General features: G+C 43.5%; 1 protein-coding gene across 3 annotated transcripts in view; it reads right to left on the bottom strand.

Moving 5' to 3' along the window:
- DHX8 (DEAH-box helicase 8) overlaps positions 1-22449 on the bottom strand; it is a gene marked incomplete at both ends in the record, with an annotated part of 28851 nt that extends 6402 nt beyond the window's left edge. The window contains 17 exons of one of the 3 annotated variants that reach the window (XM_084236897.1): positions 4403-4543; positions 6614-6795; positions 7263-7473; positions 7596-7781; positions 8084-8278; positions 10153-10334; positions 11352-11499; positions 12754-12851; positions 14661-14748; positions 15658-15861; positions 15951-16095; positions 16493-16851; positions 17259-17381; positions 17696-17781; positions 18186-18258; positions 18770-18855; positions 22302-22449. In XM_084236897.1, the coding sequence (XP_084093023.1) occupies positions 4403-4543; positions 6614-6795; positions 7263-7473; positions 7596-7781; positions 8084-8278; positions 10153-10334; positions 11352-11499; positions 12754-12851; positions 14661-14748; positions 15658-15861; positions 15951-16095; positions 16493-16851; positions 17259-17381; positions 17696-17781; positions 18186-18258; positions 18770-18855; positions 22302-22449 (2655 nt within the window). Of the gene's footprint in view, positions 1-4402; positions 4544-6613; positions 6796-7262; positions 7474-7595; positions 7782-8083; positions 8279-10152; positions 10335-11351; positions 11500-12753; positions 12852-14660; positions 14749-15657; positions 15862-15950; positions 16096-16492; positions 16865-17258; positions 17382-17695; positions 17782-18185; positions 18259-18769; positions 18856-22301 lie in introns of all 3 variants that reach the window. The other 2 variants (XM_084236896.1, XM_084236898.1) reach the window with 2 other exon arrangements.
- Between the last annotated feature and the right edge of the window lie 352 nt (positions 22450-22801).

The following is a 22801-nucleotide window of genomic DNA, read 5'->3' as shown; positions in this document are numbered from 1 at the left end:
TCTGTTAAAAGGAGGGCACTGAGGACCTAACAAAATCAGAAATGTGATTTATTTCACTTTCTTTAAGACTATTTCCAAGACTAGCAAACTCACATCATCGCCTCTCCATTTACTCAACATGTCAGCTGATTGTTCAAGCAAGGCAAATTTAAAAAAGGGGAATGGAAGAAATTTTGTAAAGATCACAGAAATATATCTTTGAAATATTGTAGCACAACATAAATGAGAAAACACAAAACAAGATGACAAAATACCACCCCACAGTTATAACCAAAAATATAAGTGAACTAAATAAATTGATTTTAATGAGGGTGCAACAGCTGTTTTAAAAATCAGGTTTGAGATACTCAATGACAAAAGGAAACGTTCCCAAGTGAAAAAGTAAAAGTTACAAAGCAAGACAATTCTAATTTTATTTATTTATTTATTTTTTAAGTGGAGTACAGGCCAAGTCGCCGGGGTAAGAAAAGTCACCAGAGGGAGTGGGTAGTAGAACAGGCAGCTGTACTGAAATACACTGCTGAGGGGAGCAGGGGCAAGAGGTCTGCTGTGCCATGTGGGTTGCATCCCGGCTGGGGATCAAACTTGTACCGCAAAGGCTGTGGACAGCCTCACAGTGCTGCACTCAACCCACTGCGCCACCAGGGAGGCTCCAATTCTAATTTTATTTTTAAAAATTGATGTGTAGGGCCTCCCCGGTGGCGCAGCGGATGAGCGCTGGGTTGCGAAGCTGCCCGCAGCCTCTGCAGCACCAGTTCGATCCCTGGCTGCTCCCCGGCCACCGGAGGAGGGTCCCACATGGAGCACAGACCTCTCCTGCCGCCCGCTGCTCCCCTCAGCAGTGTACTTCGGTCCTTGTACCTGCTCTGCTCCCCGCTCTGGCTCTGGTAAATTCTCTCACCCTCCTGCGCTTCTGACTGTACCCAGGGCTTGTATAAATAAATAAAAATAAATCTTTAAAAAAAAAAATAAAAAAAAAATAAAAATTGATGTGTAGATATAAACTAACAGAAGGAAAAAACTTGGGGGAAAAATACCCTTACGGTGACTGTGGCTAACTGATGGAAGACTTGCAGATGGAATTCTATTTTCTTTATCAAATATTCAATATTTAACATGTACTATCTTAATCAGGAAAATTTAATAATTAAGCAAGAAACACACAAAACTACAAATTAACTAGACCACCAGAATTGCAAACACTTCTGAAGAAAGTTGGGCGAGAAAAACATCAAATGATGACAGAAGTGTTAGCAGGATTATGAATTATTTTTTTCTTCCTATTTCCCAAAAAATAATGCAATATTGGGGCCTCCCTGGTGGTGCAATGGGTTAAGTCTCAGCACTATGAAGCAATCCACAGCAGCAATCACTGCAGCATGAGTTCAATCCCCAGCCAAGGAGCTAATCCACATGGTGCAGCAGACCTCTGTCTCCCCGCTGCTCCCCTCAGCAGTGTATTTCAGTAGATCCACCTATTCTGCTCCCCACTGTCTCTGGTGATAATCTTCTCATTCTGCCCCTCCTCCCCACCTCTGGTCTATACTCCAGCTCTTGTTTGCATAAATAAATCTTTAAAAAAAATAATGCAGTATTACTTCTGCACTTAGGGGATTAAGGAGCTAACTTTTGAAATTAAATATATGTGTGTGTACCTAGTGTACATATACATATATAAATTATATATATACATATATAATCATTTAGCAACAGGTTGCTAGGGAATAGTAAAAAGCAATTTTGAAAAAGGCTATTTTCTGACAAAACTATCTGTCTTACAAATAGGATCAGGATTTACAAATTGCTATGCCAGCTCCAAACCAAAAGATGGAGGACAAGACACTAACCACAAGTCAGGTAACAATCACGCGCCATGACAGAATCTACAGATGCGTCCCTCCACGTCAGGAAGGACAAGTGTAACTAATTTCTCAATTACTGTGAGTTACACATACCACTCTAAGGAGAAGTGGTACTGAGCACACATACAGGTTCAAATCCTTGTCCACCAGCTGTGTGACTTTAGGCAAATCACTTAACCCTTCTGTGTTTCAATCTCGTCATATGTGAAATGATAACACTATCCCAAAGGATCGATGTGAGAATGTAATGTGTGAAAGCAGCTAAGACAGTGCCGGGCACTTAGTAAGTTCCTTGCCAGTGTCAGCAATTACTTCAATTTCTAAGTAAAAGTAGCCTTAGGTTTTTAAAGATTATGAAATACTATTATATAAAATACTAAGCATTGTTATAGAAGTTAATTACAAAATACTAAACAATATATAGAAGTGTAAAAAAATGCATTTCACTCATTAACACAATAACCAGAAGCACCAGCCAGAAATAAACTTGTCTAACGTTCCGACTACATGTTCTCAGTCTAAAGCACACCTTGCCCACACGCACTGCACAAGTGCATGCCATCTATTTTTTTTTAAGAGTAAAGACTTTTTTTTTAAGTTTTTTTTTTTTTTTAAGATTTATTTATTTTTATGTAAGAACCAGGGTATAGGCCAGATGTGTAGGAGGGTGAGAGGATTCACCAGAGACAGAGCGGGGAACAGAACAGGCAGACTGACTGAAATACACCGCTGAGGGGAGCAGTGGGCGAGACAAGAGAGGCCTGCCCCACCATGTGGGTATCTCTGCAGCTGCCGGGGATCGAACTGGCACTGCAGAGGCTGTGGAGAGCTTCACAGCGCTGCGCTCAACCGCCTGCACCACCAGGGAGGCACCCATACCATCCATTTTTAAACAAAAATTGGATTATACTGTTCATGCTGGTGTTTTTCAAATAATACATCAGCATTACAAGCTTCTATCATTAAATATAGATACACACCACTATGTTCACGCCATGTTGCATTCTACAGCATGGATATACCATATTTTATTAAACTACTACTTCCCCTCTGGAACCCATTTAGAATTTTTCCATGTTTCCTCTAATATAAACAAACAATACTTTAGTGAACATTCTTTTCTACTACCTTTAGATATATGTTCCACCACTTCTAACTTTTAGATATATTCCTAGAAGCAGAACTATTAGGTTAAAGAGATGAACTTTACCATTTTGGTTACAATTGTGGCCAAGGTGCCTTCAAAAAGGATGATCAGGGAGGGCCTCCCTGGTGGTGCAAGGAGTTAAGTCTCAGCACTATGAAGCTGGGGTTAAGAACCGCACTATGAGGCAATCCGCAGCCTCTGCAGCACAATTGCAATCCCTGGCCAGCCAGGGAGCAACCCACATGGCAAAGCAGACCTCTCCCATCTCGCCCGCTGCTCCCTTCAGCAGTGTGTCAGTGTGTCAGTCTGCCTGTTCTATTCCCTGCTCTGTCTCTGGTGAATCCTCTGCATGAATCCTGCATCTCTGGCCTGTACCCCAGCTCTTGTATGCATAAATAAATAAATCTTTAAAAAAATTAAAAAAAAAAGGATGATCAGGGGGCCTCCCTGGTGGTGCAAGCACTGTGAAGCTATCTGCAGCACTGTGAAGCTATCTGCAGCCACTACAGCATTGGTCTGATCCCTGGCCAGGGAGCTAATCCACATGGTGCAGAAGACCTCTCCTGTCTTGCCTGCTGCTCCCTTCAGCAGTGTATTTCAGTAGATCTGCCTGTTCTGCTCCCCACTCTGTCTCAGGTGAATCCTCTCACTCCCCCGCCCACAACCTCTGGCCTACACCCCAGCTCTTGTATGCATAAATAAAAATGAATCTTAAAAAAAAAAGGTGATCAGGTTATTCAATTTCTTATAATTAAGGCATGAAATTATTCCATAATTACCAAAGAAGCACACAATCATTCCATAAATTATCCCCAGAGAGCCATGGCTACCTACAGCACTTTTAAAGACATACTCACACCTAATCTCTCGGATCATCCAGAGAGCTGAGATTTAAACTTATAAGCTCACATTTTAGGGGCTTTTTATTGTGAGACACTACTCTAAATATTAAAAACAAACATAAACTCTCCCTTAGCTCAAGAAAGCACCCAGTATCTTAAAAGTTCATCTTTGAAAATAAAGTTCAAAATACAAGAACAAAAAATTTCAGAATCCCAGGATTTTCAGGAAAGCTGTTGATAAAAGCAACCAATGGGCCTCCCCAGTGGCGCAGCGGTTAAGCGCTAGGTTGCGAAGCTGCCTGCAGCCTCTGCAGCGCCAGTTCGATCCCCGGCTGCTCCCCGACCACCGGAGGAGGGTCCCACATGGCACGTAGACCTCTCCTGCCGCCCGCTGCTCCCCTCAGCAGTGTACTTCGGTCCTTCTGCCTGCTCTGCTCCCCGCTCTGGCTCTGGTGAATTCTCTCACCCTCCCGCGCTTCTGACTGTACCCAGTGCTTGTATAAATAAATAAAATAAAATAAAATAAATCTTTAAAAAAAAAGCAACCATACCTGAGAAATAGGAGTCACCACGAGCTGGTCAATCCCTGTCTTGGAATTATACACTTTCTGCTTCACAAACCCAGGGTCTACCACATAGTAGATGCCGTCGATGGTCAGTGATGTCTCTGCAATGTTGGTGGCAATCACGACCTGCAGGCGAGAGGGACACAGCCAGACTGAGCTACCCAGGCTCAGTCCTGAGGTGTGAGATGGGACTCCTGAACTCAGTCATCTCCCCAAAGGAGGGTTCAGTTATCTTCCTCTCTAGACAATTAGATAGCACTTAATCTCAGTTTGGGTGCAAAAAGTAGGGAAGGGGAGGGGGCCTATACCTTAAGGGTTAGGTTGGAGGGGGTGGCACCTGAGCAGTGGAATAGGGAAAAGCTGAGGCAAATTAAAGCCAATTTCATTTGGCACTAATGGCTACATATCTCATTTTCTAGATCCAATGTTGATTACTACAATTTTAATTTTCCAGCACCCTGGGAAAGAAGAGATTTCCTGGTATCACATGTGCCAGTGCAAAATGAGATTTTCCTTCCCCCATGGGGACATCTGGACTACAAAATGGGCTGTTTGTATATGTGGAACAAGAAGAAGGGGTTTTTTTTTTTCTGATCATAAAATGAATCATGAGGCGGGAGAGGCATTTCACAATTTGTATGCATGCAGCAATATATGTGATCTAGAAGATTATTGGTCTCAGCTTGGCACTGCCACTGTTCCTGCACCCAGAGGTTCGGCTAATAAAACACGATTGCTTTGAAAAATCATTGCTAGGAGGCACCAAAACAACCTGCATCTTACTGGCCCTGAAAAGGCTCCTACCTGTCAGAGCCACAGAAGCCCTGCTTAGAAAGACCAGCAATCAGGAATAAAACAAAGGACTCGCCACCTCTCCCCTGTAACCTGCTCCTCTCCCATGTTTCCCGCCTCAGCACCATCTTCCATCCAGCTGCCCGTGCCAGAAACCTGGGAGTCATCCCTGACTTCCTTCCGGCCTCTTTCCCTCTACCTCCAGGCACCCACTAAGTCTTTTCTCATTCTAATCTTTAATGTTATTCAACTCCATCTGCTTTCCATTCCTAAGCATATACTCAGAAGAAATAAAAACACGTTCACACAAAAACTAATAAATAAATGTCGATAGCAGCATTAGTCATATAACTACAATGTGGATACATCTCAAATGTCCATCAACTGATGACTGGATAAACAAGATGTGGTATATGCACATTTTAGATGTAAACTATTCTGTAATAGAATATTACCTGGAAACAAAAATAACTGAAGCATTACACATGCTACAACATGGATGAACCTTGGGTAGAGTTAAGTGAAAGAAGTTAATCACCAAGGACCATACATTATGCTATTTATATGAAATGTCCAGAACAGGCAAATCCATAGATAAAAAGTAGATTGTTGGTTCCCAGAGTTTGAAGAGAAGGGTGAATGAAGGATGATGGCTGCTAAAGGGTACAGGGTTTGTTAGGGAATGATGAAGAGGTTCTAAAATTAAGTGTAATGTTCAAAAGATTATTATCAATAACAGTTCACAATTCTGTGAATATACTAAAAACCACTTGCATGCTTTCAAGGAGTGAATTGTATGTTATGTACACTACATCCCAATAAAGCTGCTAATTAAAAAAGAACTTGTCTCCTTTCTCATCGCCTCATACACAGACTTACTTACACAATCCCTTCCAGCTACTGGAACTAGGCACCTGCCTGAAATGGCCACACCTGCTTACCTCCAGGCTGTAACAGGCTGTTCTGTCTACTTAGAATGTGTGTCCTCCTGCTCTTACATGGATGAACATGTGTGTGTTCTTCAGGACTAGTGTAGGTGCTTACTTTCTCTAAGGATACTGGTGGGGGCTGCTCCCCAGGGTATTCAGAGCATCAGTACCACTTTCACACTGTATGTTAAAGGCCGGTCTACTAGGTGAATGTCCCACAGCAGATGGAGGCCTGCTCTCAGATTGCAGTCCTGTGTCAACCCCAAAGTCTAATAGGTGCTAAAACAATATTTGCTGAATGAAGGAAAGGGGGCAGGGGTCACCTACAGGACCCTCATTCTTTAACAGACTGGTTGGACTACTTTCTAAAACATAACAAACAAGACTGGCATACTCCTAAGTAATCCCCACTGAGCCAGCTGTATATACCACATGGCTTTAGAGCACACAGGGCTTCATTTCTGTCCAGAGGTACCTTTCTGCTGCCAGGTGGAGCTGGGTCAAAGATCCGTGTCTGCATCTCACTGGGAAGAGCAGAGTACACTGGAAGGATGATAAGCTCTGGAACATCAGGTCCCAAGGATTTCATTCTTTCATAGAGAATCTCACAAGCAGTATCAATCTCTTCCTGACCAGTCAGGAAGACAAGAATATCACCTAAGAAGAGAATGAGGACATTAACTTACTTTCTGACCCTGTGTGTTCTATATAAAGGCCATCGTGACATTAATGGAGCTCCAAATGACAGAAACAGACTCATATTCTGACCTCCAATAAATCAAGGTTTTTAGCTTTCCATGTTGTTTTGTTTTTTAATTTTAAAAATTTTGTGTCTGTGTTCAAATAGGTACATTTAAGCCCTGCACACTTTTATTTACAACATGCAAGCCTGAGACCTACAGGGAAACCAATATTTAAAAGGCATTTTTAAAAAGATAAGCGCAGGGCCTCCCCTGGTGGCACAGCGGTTGAGCGCTGGGCTGCGAGGCTGCCCGCAGCCTCTGCAGTGCCGGTTTGTTCCCCGGCTGCCGGCGAAGGTCCCACACACACACAAAAAAGATAAGCACAAAAGATACCCACTTCAGGATACTGGCCTAAGAGGAAAAAATGCCCTTTGCCTCTACCTGGTGGTTCTGTTAAATGGATCTGCATGACAGTGATCAAGCTGGCATCCAAATAATCTGTCTCAGGTTCCTTTGTGTACAATATTTCCACTGGATATGTTCGGCCTGGGATGGTAAAGATAGGAGCTTCATAGAAGTATTGAGAAAACTTCACTGCATCCAAGGTGGCCGAGGTAACAATCAGCTTCATGTCCTGTCGTTTCTGAACTGTCTAAAGAGAAACGCAATGTGGTTCACCAAAAAGCACCATCCTAAAGGAACAACCGCACAAACCCAATCCCAGAATTCAGTTCCCAACAGGTAGAAGAGGCCCACCAAAGAGGACCTGGTTACCTTTTTCAACAATCCAAAAAGCACATCAGTGTGAATCGTCCTCTCATGCGCCTCATCCAACATGATGATGGCGTACTGCGTGAGGTCGGGGTCAATGAGGCACTCTCGGAGCAACATCCCATCTGTCATGTACTTGATGACTGTTTCGGGGCTGGTGCAGTCCTCAAATCGAATGGTGTAGCCCACCTAAAGCAGAACAGAAGCTGAAACCCTTGAACATGAACCTCTCCTCTGTGCAATCACTAGGATTTCAGCCCAGCTAGACTATTATCCATAATCTTAATAGATAAGAACGTTTTTGTACATCTTTGCACATTTTTGACCAAGACACACAGTGATTTCCTCATAGTAAAATCTGCCTTGGACTTGACCTTGACAAGATCAATAATGACAAAAAAGAAATCCTACCCCCCACCCCCGAAGAAAAATCTGAGCTAGAGATCTGGGCCCTTACATTTTTCTTCTGGTGTTTCTTCACTTCCACTCACCTCTTGTCCTAAACAACAACCAAACTCTTCTGACACTCTTTTGGCCACTGACATGGCTGCCACTCTCCTGGGCTGGGTACACCCAATCTTGCCCCTGGAAGTGTAGCCTGCCTCCGCCAGGTACTGAGTGATCTGTGTTGTCTTTCCAGATCCTGTCTCTCCGATAACAATCAGGATCTGATTGTCATGGACAGCCTGAAACAAGAAAATAAAAATACAGTCATTAGAATTTGCCATAAGTTACTCTGTTGTAAATTAATTCAAGCTTAGGTGAAGAAGATACAACAGAATACGTGTGGAGAGATTATAACCAGGGTTTCATTTATTTTTAGTCATGCATAGAAAAAAATGCTAGTGGTGATTTTTTTTTTAAAAAAGGATCTCACTTTTTTTTTTTTTTTTTTTTTAAGATTTATTTATTTACACAAGAACTAGGGTATAGGCCAGAAGCACAGGAGGGTGAGAGGATTCACCAGAGACAGAGCGGGGAACATTACAAGCAGAGCAACCGAAGTACACTGCTGAGGGGAGCAGCAGGTGAGACAGGAGTGGACTGCTGCGCCATGTGGAAATCTCCATGGCCAGCTGGGGATCGAACCAGTGCTGCAGAGGGTGTGGACAGCTTCACAGTGTTGTACTCAGCCCGCTGAGTCACCAGGGAGGCCCAGTGGTGATTTTTTATGTGCGATGTTCTTTCTTATCTTAATTGCCCTATGTATGACAGATTTAAACTTTCAACGTTTGGGTGTTCTTTAGAAAACACAAATTTACTTTTCTTAATTTATTAGCTTTCTTACATTCATAAAAACAAAGATGAAGCTGAAAGCATAAGCCATTAGTTACCACAGATATCCCCCCAGATATCTCTGATACCATAATAAGTATTTTCAAGTATTACATACATGTGGTTGAAGAATTCAACAGTAAATTTTTTAAAGTACAGGAAAAGGGCCTCCCTGGTGGTGCAGGGGCTAAAGACACAGTGTTATCACGCTATCGCCAGCGACTGCAGTACAGGTTCGTCCCCAGCCAGCCAGGGAGCAACCCACATTGCACAGGGAACAAACTCTGAACTATATCTTTAAGGGGAAAAAGCAAGATGCAGAACAATGTATATAATGTCACCATCTAGAAACACACAGAGTACATATCAAACATAGTGTGTGAGGACATATATTTGCACTTGCTTGTATATCCACTTGCTGCAAATTAGTAAACTCAATTGCTCGGGAAGGTTTGGCAGTCTTAAAATCAGATCTTGAGAATATGGAAATAAGTACCCAAAGTGAATTCCCTGCCAACATGGCACTGCTAGCCAAACAGCCCCATTTTTCCTACTGATCAGAGCTGTTGATTTGTGTGACACAAGACTCCACCCACTTGAACTGCTCTAGGGTCCCCCACTTCAAACAGATTTACTTCCCCATGCAGAAAAAAATGTATAGACTTATACACATATTTTAAATAGCTGGAAATATTTTGCTTTTTTCTATCTCTGTTGGAAAAACCACTTCAGGGGCTTCCCTGGTCACGCAAGGGGTTAAGCAAAGCACTGTAAAGCAATCTGCAGCCTCTGCAGCACGAGTTCGATCCGGCCGGCCAGGGAGCAACCCACATAGCAAAGCAGATCTCTCCTGTCTCGCCCGCTGCCCCCCTCAGCAGTGTACTTTGGTCAAATCTGCCTGTTCTGTTCCCCACTCTGTCTCTGGTGAATCCTCTCACCCCACGCATCTCTGGCCTGTATCACAGCTCTTGTATGCATAAATAAATAAATCTAAAAAAAAATAAAAACCCACTTCAAATATGCACATACCTAATTTCATTTTAAAAGTCATCCTTCTTTCTCAGAGGGAGGGAGGGAGGAGCACAGGGTGACTGAGGTAATGGTGCATGGGTACATTAGTGAAGGAAACTCTACGGGGTCTACACTTGAGGGGATGGGGGGAAGCAAATATTGTTTAAAAATGAACAATGATGTAAAAAAATTAATATAAAAAAATAATAAAAGTCATCCCTCTTTTGAAAACACCCTGCTCCCCACACCAATACATCATAAAGGGGCTTCTCACCTGGACCAGCTGCTCCTTGAGTTTGTAGATGGGCAGGCTCTCTCTCTGCTCAATGATTGACATCTGGGTCTTTTTCCCATAAGAAGCTTTGTTGCCCCCAAAAGCATGCTTCTTCCACTCAGGAATGTCATTGGGCATCATCCCAATGCCTCTCATGTTGGCAGCAATCTGCCGGCCTTCCGCTGGGAAGGAAAACAGGAAACTCGGTATTGTCCTCAAGCTACCTCATTGTCTCTCCCACACAATCAAGAAATTGTATTTCTCAGGTATATCCCCCTACCTGCTCCCACCACACTCAAGCCACCCCCACCCCCTACAAAAAAAAGCCTCCTGATTCATCTCAGGTGTCTACTCTTGCCCCCTCTAATCCATTCTGAGGGGCCCTCAATAATCCTTTGAAAATGCAAACCTCCCCTGCTTAAAACTTAATATTTCCCAAAGTGCTTTAATTGAACACAATTCCTAATGCCACTAAAAAAGTCCTGGTGTGACACACCTCATCGCCCACCCCCTCACAGGCTGCTCTGTGTACGCCAGCTGCATAGACCTCCTTTCAGGTCTGCTTCCCCACCTCACAATCCCCGCACAGGGCCAGTCCTCAGCTAGGAACACAGTCCCCAGGCCCCACCTCATCCCCCTTTGAGAGACTAAGTTCTATTTATCCTTCAGGTCCCAACTTTCCCAGGAAAGTGACCCACCACAGCCAACCATAGTACCTATACTTCTTCACATGGTATCAGTCACAATTTAATTAGTTATTTGCTAATTACTTAATTCATATCCATCTTCTCTACTAAACTGTAAGCCTCATAATGCCAGGGATCCTGTTTTATTCATAACTGTATCCCCAGCTGCCTAACAAGTTAGTAAGTATTTGTTATGACTATATCCAACAGTTAATTCTTTACTACACAAAGGATTATATGAAAAAGGAAGTTTCAATGCTATATTATCTTTAGAATAAAAAATTTTGTTATTTAGAAGGAAAATTCAGCCAAGCTAATATTCTTACCAAAATTACTAAAACATTTTTGGTTTTAAACATCTAGTTTAAAAAAAACAACAACAACATACTTCAGCAGGAGGGGCAAACCAAATCACTAAAGCCAGAGTTAAATGTTCAGTATGTGCTGGCCGTGCCAACTTCTCATGTGCTTGAATTTTAAAGTACACACACACCACATCCCAAAAGGTCCTACCATCAGGCAGAGGATCAACCCAGTGTTTGTTGAGTCCCATGGGAATAGAATCCATCTCAGCTTCCCGCTGGGCCTGTTTGAGTTCTCGCCTTTCTTTGGCCAAAGCGCTCTGCATCATCGCTGCTTGAGACAGAGAACCATCTGGGTTCTATGCAGCAAAGGAAAAAGAAACATCAGAATGGGATTTTAAAATGCATTACATGTGTAGGAAATAAAATGTAAGATGTTAAGCCACTTGAATCTAAGAAGAAAAACTCAATACAATCTATCAGACCACACGATAAAAAAACTGATAAACTACAGATAGAATACTTGGAGAAAATGATGACAACGATAAGTCACTATAGGAATTAGAGCTGTTTAGCTTCAAGACGAGAACCCCAAGAGAGACAGGATGCTGCTATCTTTAATTGGATAAAGGACATTAAAAAAGGTAAGAATTCTCCTTATGGTCCCAAGAACTAAAAGCTAGACCACTGTAGATGCCTTGTGATGACAATTTCAGCTCCTCCTAAAGAAAAACTAATGACCAAATCCAGGTAAAGATGGATAGGCCTCCTCAGGGGCTGATAAAGCGCTGCCACCACAATGTCAGGTGTGTGAGAGAAAACATGGGAGTAACCGCAGGAGGGCACACAGGTAGATTACTACCATTGCGTGGGTGGCTGCACTGCAGACCTTTAAGATTCTTTTTCCATTCCCAAAGTTTTATTGTAGCTATTCCATGAATTCTTGCTTGAATTCTCATTGCTCTACAGCTAGTGCTTTCTATTGAGGATCTGCCCCAGTTGGTCAAATGAACCCTTCAAAGCTGCCTGTGAACCTTCAAGGTAATGATTCCAGCTATAAGGCCTGGCAAAGGCAGTGATATTTATCTCTGCTTCCTCCCAAAACACATTAAAATGAGAGCTCATAAATCAAATAGGTGAAGGCTATTAACTTAACTTGTTAAGCTAATCCTCCTAGAGCTTCAGCTACAGTTAGGACTGCCTCCTGTGGCCAGAGTTCTGCTTACGCAGATCTAATAACCTGCTCTGAAAAACTGTTACTCTAAGAAGTTCACATTGGAGGGCCTGCCCTGGTGGCACAGGCGGTTGAGCGCAGTGCTGTGAAGCTGTCCACAGTTTCTGCAGTGCTGGTTTGATCCCAGCCGGCCAGCCGGCGAGGGTCCCACATGGCACAGCAGACCTCTCCTGTCGCACCCGCTGCTCCCCTCAGCAGTGTGTTTCATCAGTCTGCCTGTTCTGTTCCCCGCTCTGTCTCTGGTGAATCCTCTCACCCTCCCGTGCATCTGGCCTGTACCCCAGTTCTTGTATAAATACATAAATAAATAAATCTTAAAAAAAAAAGTTCACATTGGAGTGAACTTTAGGTTCTAGGTTAAAGTTCCAACATTTCTCACCTTAACAATTTTAATTGGGCTCATGTCCATGCTTTGCTTGGTGTGTCCCCTCAGGAATGGAGGCTCTTCCTCAACCAGTTCAATCTCAAGATCCTCATCTAGAAGTCCCACCAAAAAAAGAATTAGCCAAACAAAAGCAAGAGAAAAATAACCTATCATTTTCACCAAAACTAGTCATTTTCATGGGCACCAGAAATCTCTGTCAAAGATAGCTCCCAAGGTCAAAAGGACAGCAACACAGGAAATTCCAATACGAGCAACTATTTGCGCCACACCCAATCACTTCTAGGGCATTTATGCTCCAGTCCAAAAACTGATCAGAGCTACTTTCAAAAGAAGTCTGTGGAAAATGATATTAAGATATTTACAATCCAACTTCACTATAGAGTAACTCTTGACCCACAATACAGTAGTGAAAAAAAATTAAGTTGGACAATACCAAATGTGGGCAAGAATGTGTAACAATGAAAGCTCACACTTAAACAGCAGTATAAACTGGTACAAAAACCTCAGAAAACAATTTGGACGGAAACTGGAAACTTGAACACACATATTTCTCACTACCCAGTAATTCTATGTATTTAGGGAAAAAATAAGGTGTTATACATGTGCATTAAAAGGCAAATACAGGAATTTCATAATTATATTATTCATAAAGATAAAGATAAAAAACCCATATGCCCATCAAAAGTAAAATGGACAGGGCCCCCCTGTTGGCACAGGGGTTAAGTCTCAGTGCTATCAAGCTATTGCCAGCCACTGCAGCACGTTTGCACTGGAATCTGACCCACATGGTGAAGCAGACCTCTCCTGTCTCACCTGCTGCTCGTCTCAGGAGCGTATTTCAGTAGATCTGCCTGTCCTGCTTCCCACTCTGTCTCTGGTGAATCCTCTCACACCCCCCGCTCCACCTCTGGCCCATACCCCAGTTCTTGTATGCATAAATAAATAAATCTTTAAAAAAAAAAACCCAGAAAATACAACATAGATAAATATCCAAAGAATGATGATGAATGACCAAAAAAAGACTAAGCAATATGTTTAATGGCAAAATACCAAAGTAAAGCAAAGACAGACTAACACAAAATTTAGCATAGTGGTTACCAAAAAGAGAAAGAAGATTTAATCATGGGGGTATATAGTAGCTTCAAAGATGTTTATAAGCTTCTACTGAAGCTGGGGGATAGATGTGTAGCTATGCCTTTATTTTGTTATATAAATTAGGAATGACTCTTTTACAGAATTTATTTCACAATTTTAAGAAACTATTAATGGGCTGAGTTAAAGGTTGCTTTCAGGGCAAACAAAGATAATCTATTTGGATCCAAGATTCTTTTTTTCTAAAGATTTATTTATTTATGTATACAAGAACTGGGGTATAGGCCAGAGGTTGTGGGGGGTGGTTAGAGGCTTCACCAGAGACAGAGTGGGGAACAGTACAGGCAGATTAACTGAAATACACTGCTGAGAGAGCAGCGGGCAAGACAGGAGAGGTCTGCTGCACCATGTGGGTCAGCTCCCTGGCCAAACTCATACTGGGGATAGCTTCATAGTGCTGCGACTTAACCCCTTGTGCCACCAGGGAGGCCCCGACCCAGGATTTTTAAAATAATTACTAAGAATATGAGATCAAATGTACTCCCCAATATACGATTATAACTTTTTATGTTCTCAAAACTTGTTATAGGCAACAATGATGACAATATGTAAACATTTACCAGAAAAGTAAATTTTTTTGCTTCCATTATAGAACGATCCTTGTTTTTTGAGAGATGAGTGGTGAGACTCAAGGAATAAATTATTCATAACCACTGGGTAAAACTACAAATAAACCATCCAGTCCAGGGGCTCAACTTGCTAATTATCCCCCCAATGCATTATCCTGTTCAGTCCAAGTGGCTACCTACCTTCTTCATCATCCACTTTAGGGAGGATGCCAGTCTCTTCATCAAAGTCTGGGAACTCTTCTTTGGAAAGGACATTGGCAGCAATCATCTAACCAAAGGACAGAAGGTAACATCTGTAACCTGCTAGGATTAAAATTCTGCTTTTGCAAGGCAGCTAATACAAAGGTTTCACATAAGAAACCAGGAATTTTTCCTAATCTTGACCTGGGATTGCAGGACCTCAAACATCACATATCCCATCCTTGGGGGTGACAACATGGTGCCCAAAAGCATGGGCTCAGAGGTCTCATACCCAGGCAGTTATCTGCCCCTTCCCTTGTTTCCACAGCACTCTGCACACTCGCTATATGATATACAAACCTTCACAATTATCTGTTTCAACCTGTCTCCTCCACTCCACTCCACTCCAAGTTCCTTAGGGTGTAAACTACCATCTCCGCAGCCTGCATCTACATGGTGCCCAGCACACCCACGGTTCTCATGTTTACTGGTGAATGATGAAAACAGAGCACTTCTATAGCACTTACCACATGCGGGCACTGACCTAAGAGCATCACTTTTATTAACTCATTTAAGCCCCACGCTGCCACCACTGGCCCTGTTTTACAGATGAGGCAGAGGCACAAAGGGGTAGAGTAACTGGATCACACAGCTAGATAGTGGCCAGAAGTCACCCCAGCTATCTTGCTCCAGGCCTGCACACCTAACCACCATGCTCTGTGTTGAATGACCATGTGGCCGTAAAAGTGAATGGCTCTGCCAATCCAGAGGACGTAACTGAAAGGAGTTAGGAGGAAGGGAAACAGTGATAAATGAGGGGTTAGACACACATGCTGGTACAGGGAATAATATAGGAGGAAATATATAACTGAGGTTTGGGGCAGGAGCCCATTGTTAAAGAGATTCTATGTCCTGGGATTAACTGGCCTTGCATTTCCAACTTTGGAACTCCAGCATATAACATTTCTGTGACAAAAACCAAAGGAATGGCTCCAACCTGTTTGATCTCCCACTTCTCTGGGTCAGAGATGCGGGTAAGGCGCTTGCGCTCCAGGGAGTCATCCTCTACTTCAGGGGCACTGACAAGGGAAAGGTGAGTGGGTCTGTCTGGATTCCGCATCGAGGTCTCCTCATTGGTCTCCCCAACAAGATTCCGTCGTCGATTTGGGTTTAGATCTTCTCCAGTCTCTTGATCAACATCCTAAGGTACAAAAACAAGGACACTAACTCACTGTCCTCTTATGTTTCCTTGACTATCAGATATGGAAGGAGGCTAGGCATCTCACCCACCTTCATGCTCAGACTGGTCTTGGTCCCAGTAAAGGACAGCACCTTGACCTTGACCCTCTGGCCTTTGCTCACCACATCAGCCACATTGGCCACACGGCCTTCTCGCCGGAGCTCGGAGATATGCACCAAGCCTTCCCACCGCTTCCTGAGGGAGAGTCGAAGACATTTGGAGCATTCCTAAAAAATACCTTTTCCCCAACCAATGTTCACCCTCGTGAGAAAGGAATAAAAATAAATGGTCTTAAACTCAAGAGGAAAGTGTCATGAAAGTGGTCAATTAATAAAATAGTTTTACTATTCTCCCAGAGAAACTAAAAAATGTGGTGAGACCACAGGGCAAGAAAAATTCTTATCTGTCTGAAATAGCAAAAGGACAGATTTCCTGAGGGCAGAGAAAGGAAGAAATGCAAAAAATCAAATTCTAACAAGTTGGTGAGGCTGATTTGACTAAAGTGTCACATTTACCATACCCATGTGAAAACCCCAAATAATAAAAGAAATTTTGCCCATCACTGGTGTGAAAGAGGAGCCCCAGTCCCTACCTCAGTCCCTCCAGCTGCACAAAGCATCCAAACTGCATGATGCTGGTAACTTTGCCATTATAAATGTCCCCGATGGCGGGCTCTTCAGGAGGAGGGCGGTCCACATGCTTATCCCGCCATCTGTCCAGATTCCTCTCCCCGTACTTGTCTCGGTCCTTCCTGTCTTTGAGTGGACTCTGACTTCTGCTCCTGGATCGATATCTAGACTTCCCTTTATTCCTCTCCCGGGTCCTGGAACGTGACCGAGAGCGGGACCTGTGTTTCCGCTTGTGGTCCCTGTTGCGGTCTCTGTCTCTGTCTCTATCTCTGTCCCTGACTCGGTCTCGATCTCGGCTCCGGCTTCGGCTCCGCTTCTTCTTCTTTGTCCTGTCTCTAACAAATCAACAAACATCTGTTTGAAAAAGAAACCAGGCCACTTTCATCTTTGCGTCCCCAAGGACCCAGCACAGAGCCATGCATATGGTAGGTGCCCTCTAAGGGTGGCACTGAAATAGCGTTTCAGTAACCATGACATTCCTGCAGGCCAATAAAGGATGAAGCCATAAGCATGTTCAGCCTCCTGACCCAGCTTTCTATCTTCTGTACATCTTATGATTTACAGCATAAATACTCTTGACAGGGAGCAGTGAAAACAGATTCAAGCATAGGATGCATGGCCAGTACAGATGCTGTAAACTTGCTTGGCTGGTCCACAAAATTCAACTATTAGAGTATCCTAAACTTCCAAAGGGCAGGACATCCAGGACAAACCCCAAAAAACCCACACAAATAGGACAAACCGGTGTTCGGTGTCTCTCTGCTTCTCCTGGCCTGCTGCACTGGGCATTAAGGCCTCCAGTTCTTTTAGGACATCCACGGCAACTTTCACATCATCCTCATCCAGCATGGTCTACAAGGGCAGAGCCCAGAAAAGTCAGGAGAGGGGAAAAAAAAATCACTCAAGAATCTCTACATCAGGTGCCTCTACAATTCTGACAGCCCCTCCCTACATCACTGACCACCTATGCAAAAGCAGTTGAGGAAGGTGGAAATTTCCAACACAATTCATGGCAGAGGCTGCTCAGGGAGTGAGCAAACACTTTCATTTTGAAAAATACAACAATGAAGGCAAACTTAAAGTCAGAAAAAAATAAGACAAAAAAAAGGGCTGGGGTTGGGGAAGATGCACATATAGTATAAATATTCTCAAAATGGTATCAGTACCCGAACGGAGGGGTTGTCTGGTTGGCAAAGAACTGGAAAGAGTTCCTTCAGCTTTTCTTTTTCAGTTTTGGGTTTAATAACTGGATCTTGTTTCATTAAAGAGCATGAAAGAATAAAAAAAAAAGGATATTTAATATTGTTAATGGTTAACAAAATAACTTCCACATTAGATTTGCATCAAACCAAAACAAAACCCGGCATTTTGCTACACATAACCCACACACATTACCATAAATGCACTTTAATTTTCTAATGACCTTGATTATAAAACCCTCAACAAATTACAGGGGTACGTGCTGGCAGGAAGAATGCATTTGTACTCATTTAGTTATTTTGTCTTATAATTTTAATTTTGTCTTAAGTTATCTGAAAATTTTTACTAGAATATTTATTTGCTCAGCAGCTGCTAAGAGGGAAACAAATGCAATTTAAAGCATGTTCACAACCTAGACCACTCTGGAACCTCAGCTCAACTCACAGCTCCACTCACCTTTGCTTGTGGAAGGTTTTGCTGGGGGCCGCATGGTTTGTATGAGACGCAGCAGGTTACTAATAAGAGAATCCTTTGAAGAGAAACAAAACAAAAATTGTCAGCACCTGAATCAGAGCTTAATTACACTTAAAAAAGGGATGTCCTTTAGCGAGGGGTGGTTATGCACCTGTATTTAACTATTTAGAACAATGAAACATAGAAACATAGTGTGTCAAACTGCTGTAGCATGAACCTAGTGGCTTCAGAGAAAGCTGATATTTAGGCTCTTGGGGGAGTAAAGTCAGTTAATTCCCTTCAACCAGTTTATTGTCCATGGTTTAGAACTCCCTCTAAAACCTAGTTCATGTATGAGCCCCTGATTCACAGAACAGGAACGTAAACACCCATAAAGACTTAATGATAGAAATCCTGCCTCATTTACCTTGAAAGGAGTCACACCATCGTTTAATGGCAAGAAAACATTATGAACTTTAATGGTTTATTTGACTGGTATGGACAAATTATCTTCTTTCTATATCAATACCTATATTAAATCCTATCAAAATATGACATTATAATTAAACAGGTGTTTTGACACATACCGTAAACTCTGCACCATTTTTGACCAGAGAAGCCTTAAAAGTATCAAAGGTGGTATTTTTCTCAGCAAGACTGATCACAAATTCAGCTGCAAATGAGAAAAAGAAATCATAACAAGAATGAAGACTTGAGGGCCTCCCCGGTGGCGCAGCGGTTGAGTGCTGGGTTGCGAGGCTGCCTGCAGCCTCTGCAGCGCCGGTTTGATCCCCGGCCGCCGCGCAAGGGTTCCACATGGCGCGCAGACCTCTCCTGCTGCCCGCTGCTCCCTTCAGCAGTGTATCGTCAGTCTGCCTGTTCTGCTCTCCACTCTGGCTCTGCTGAATTCTGTCACCCTCCCGCACTTCTGACTGCACCCAGTGCTTGTATAAATAAATAAATAAATCTTAAAAAAAAAAAAAAAGAAGAAGACTTGAGCAAGAAATCAGTTTCAAATATGTTAAAGACTTTGTGAACATGCCAGGCACCCTACTAAGTGCTTCACATGGGTTATCCCCATGATCCTCACCACAATCCTCAACACTGGTAGGTAGCAGTATTGGCCCTGTTTTAAAGATGAGGAAGCTGAGAGTCTGAGATGCTGACCTACCCAATAACAATTGGTGGAGCCAGGACTAGCACCCAGGCAATCTGAGCTCAGAGCCCATATTCTTTAGAGAAATGTGGTGGGAGAGGGCCTCCTTGGTGGCACAGGCGGTTGAGCGCTGCACTGTGAAGCTGTCCGCAGCCTCTGCAGCACGGGTTCAATCCTGGCCAGCCAGGGAGATACCCACATGGTGCATCATTACCTCTCCTGTCTCGCCCACTGCTCCCCTCAGCAGTGTATTTCAGTCAGTCTGCCTGTTCCCCACTCTGTGGAAGAACTAAACCACGTGGCTAGATGTGCCATACTCAAAAGGAGTCAGTACACCAAAGTAGTCAGTAGCACATTCACACTGCAGCCATCGTTAATCAGGATGTGAAATACAAAATTACATTTGAGGCGTCCATAAATTAGTTGTAATAGATTAGTAAAAACAAGTTCATTGTTAAAAACAGGTAAAATAACAATACCGATTTAAATGATAATCCATGAAGGTCATAATCAAAAGAATCAAGTAGAAAGACGCATATATTTATCTTTTAGTTGTTAAATCCAACCCTGGCAATTTAGTTTCAATAAAACAATGCCATCTATCACATTATCTAGTATTTTTAATGTCACTGGTTTTCTAATTCTGTGTTTAACAGTGTGATGTTATGATTTATAATAAATATTTGTAGTTTTGTAAGAGGGTGGTCCCCAGAAAAGAGGGAGGTTCCAGGTTCCCTGCCCCACCCAAGGGAGGGTAGAGCTGAACAGGGAGAAGAAAAAGCTGGAGAGAAGACTGAAGAAAAGAAGCAGGATGGAAAGCAAGAAGGAGACCTGGAGGAGGCACATGGAGCAGAGAGACATGTGAAGAAGGTGCACTTGCTTTTTTGGTCCTGGACTGGTTGAAACAGATGTGGGTGAGAGACCCGTGGGGAGGTTAACAATGGCAGCTTTTATCTTGATTTTATTTATTTATTTGTTTGTTTGTTTTGTTTACACATGCACTGGGTACAGTCAGAAGTGCGGGAGGGTGAGAGAATTCACCAGAGCCAGAGCAGGGAGCAGAGCAGGCAGAAGGACCGAAGTACACTGCTGAGGGGAGCAGCGGGCGGCAGGAGAGGTCTGCGCGCCATGTGGGACCCTCCTCTGGTGGCCGGGGAGCAGCCGGGGATCGAACCAGTGCCGCAGAGGCCGCCGGCAGCTTCGCAACCTAGCACTCTACCGCTGCGCCATGGGGGAGGCCCTTTTATCTTGATTTTGATTTTGCTGTTTTCCTCCCAGACATGTCTGTTTTTGACCCTTTTCTATGGGACCCCACCAGAAGGTGCTTTAGACTTGTGGTTTTTGGGCCTTGCTCTGGGCGAATCCCATTTGGGTGGACTTTTACCCACCGGGGATGGGTAACTTCGGGTGCTTTATTTGGAAATTATATTCTTTGTCTTTTCTATATTGCACACTAATTATATTAAAGTTCCTTTCCATTAAAGTTTTTATATGTTTTGTCTTGATGCGGCAGATGGCAGAACCTATTTAGAACAGGTAGGTTTGGGGATTCTGGGGTGCCCCTCTCCCTGCCCTGTAACAGATTTACTGTATAAGTCAGTCTTATATAAACTTAGTTATGTGTCAACATTTTCAAATGATGCCATTTTAGAAAGGATTACCCAACACCTAAATATTATTGGGCTCATATTATGATCTCTTCTGTAGATGTATCGTAAAGCAGGGGTCTACTGTAAAGAAAAAGAAACTTAGGTCCCAGAAATCTTATTCTCTACTGTAGTCCTAATCCCCTAGCTCAAGAAATTATTTGCTAAATGAGAGAACATACTGCTCAAATCTCAAAATGACAACAATGTCACCTCACTATCACTTAAAAGAAGGAGAGTCTGAGGAAAATTCATACAGGACACATTTTGCCTGGCAGGCAGGAAAAAAGTGAGTTAAAATATCCTGACTACAGGGCATCTTCCTAGGTGCTATTTGCTAACCTTATGAAGTACATACTATTATCCCCACTTCTTGGATGAGAAAAACAGCTTCAAAGAAAATAAGTATTTTACCCAAGGTCATACATAAAACTTCCCTGTCTGTCCCCTTTCCTTCCATCCCTCCAATTGATGACTTCATCTTCATTTAGAATATCAAAGTCACATGGAACTCTCTCCCTCATCTTCTTACCACCAATCTCTAAACCCATTGTACTAACATCCACATTCTCTGTCCTCCTTCCCGTTAAAACAAATGAAGTACACCAACACCTATCAAAGGTCAATCTCTCCACTCTGATCTCAACCACATTCATCCTTTTGTCTTCACAGGGACTCCACCTGCCCAGCGCCTTAGCTTGAGCACACTCGCCTTTTCCATTTCCTCAGTTTGGGTTCTCCACATGAAGTTTGCCCAAAAACATCTAATAACTGGTGTTTCAGAGACAGTATAGAATGGAAGGTTAAGAACACAGTGAAAGGCACAGTGACTTAAAGAGACTTGAATTCCAGACCAGGCTCACGCCTGATGAGAGGATTACTTCATTACTTAGGGCCTTGTGATTTTAATCTAGAACACATAACGCTATTTCACGGTGTAGTGTGAAGATCAATATTGTATGTAAAGCATTTATCTGGCATATAATGAGAACCCAATAAATGCCCTACCATGATTATCAACATCATTATCATTACACAGCTGTTGTCGCTGGCTGCTCCTGCTGTTTGACATTAGTTATCTGAGGGTGAAAAACAAAAACGAAACGAAACAAAAAAAAGCAAGCAGTGATGGCCGCTCCGGATTCACTGACAGCTCTGGGAAATGATTTAGAACAGCTGGGTCTGGAGGGCTCTCGGCCGCCCAAGTCTCTGTGAGAGACCAGAGAGACAAACAGACACGCGACACACATTCAGTCACCAACCCCTTTCTCGTTCCGCGTCCCTCGACCCCAACCGCAGACACCTCCCCGGGCTCACCCAGATCCTTGTCGTTGATCCCCAAGTGATTATCCAGCTCCGTGCAAACCTTCGACACCAAAGACAGATACTCGAGCTTGGCGAGTTCTTCGGCGGGGCCTAGCTCCGTGCCGATGCCGGCTCCAGCCAAGGCCACAGCCACAGCCATCGCCACGGCTTCCCCCGCCACCAGGCAGGGGGCCCTCGGAGATACTCCGGCCCGGCTCCAGGCTTCACTTCCGGGTCAGCGTCCGTCCCTTTTGTTTACCGTAAATTCAAAACCCCAGGCCCTTCTCATGACGTATGACCGGAAGGATCATAGAGATGGGACAGGAAGTGCCTAAAGAAGGGACGGCGGAACTACTCTGCACGCCGGCGGCGCCCTCTACAGGCCAGCGCGCGCCCTAGCCGCCGGGGAACTGCGCTCTGGGCGCAATCCCGCCCTTGTCGGCAGAGGGCGGCCGCGGCCTGCGCGAGGGGCTCCGGGCGCAGGAACCCGACTAAGTCTGAAAAAGGCAAAA

Source organism: Talpa europaea (assembly GCF_964194135.1).
Source record: "Talpa europaea genome assembly, chromosome: 7".
NCBI lineage: Eukaryota > Metazoa > Chordata > Mammalia > Eulipotyphla > Talpidae > Talpa > Talpa europaea.
Note: the sequence above shows the minus strand (reverse complement) of the source record. Positions and strands in the feature narration are given on the sequence as shown.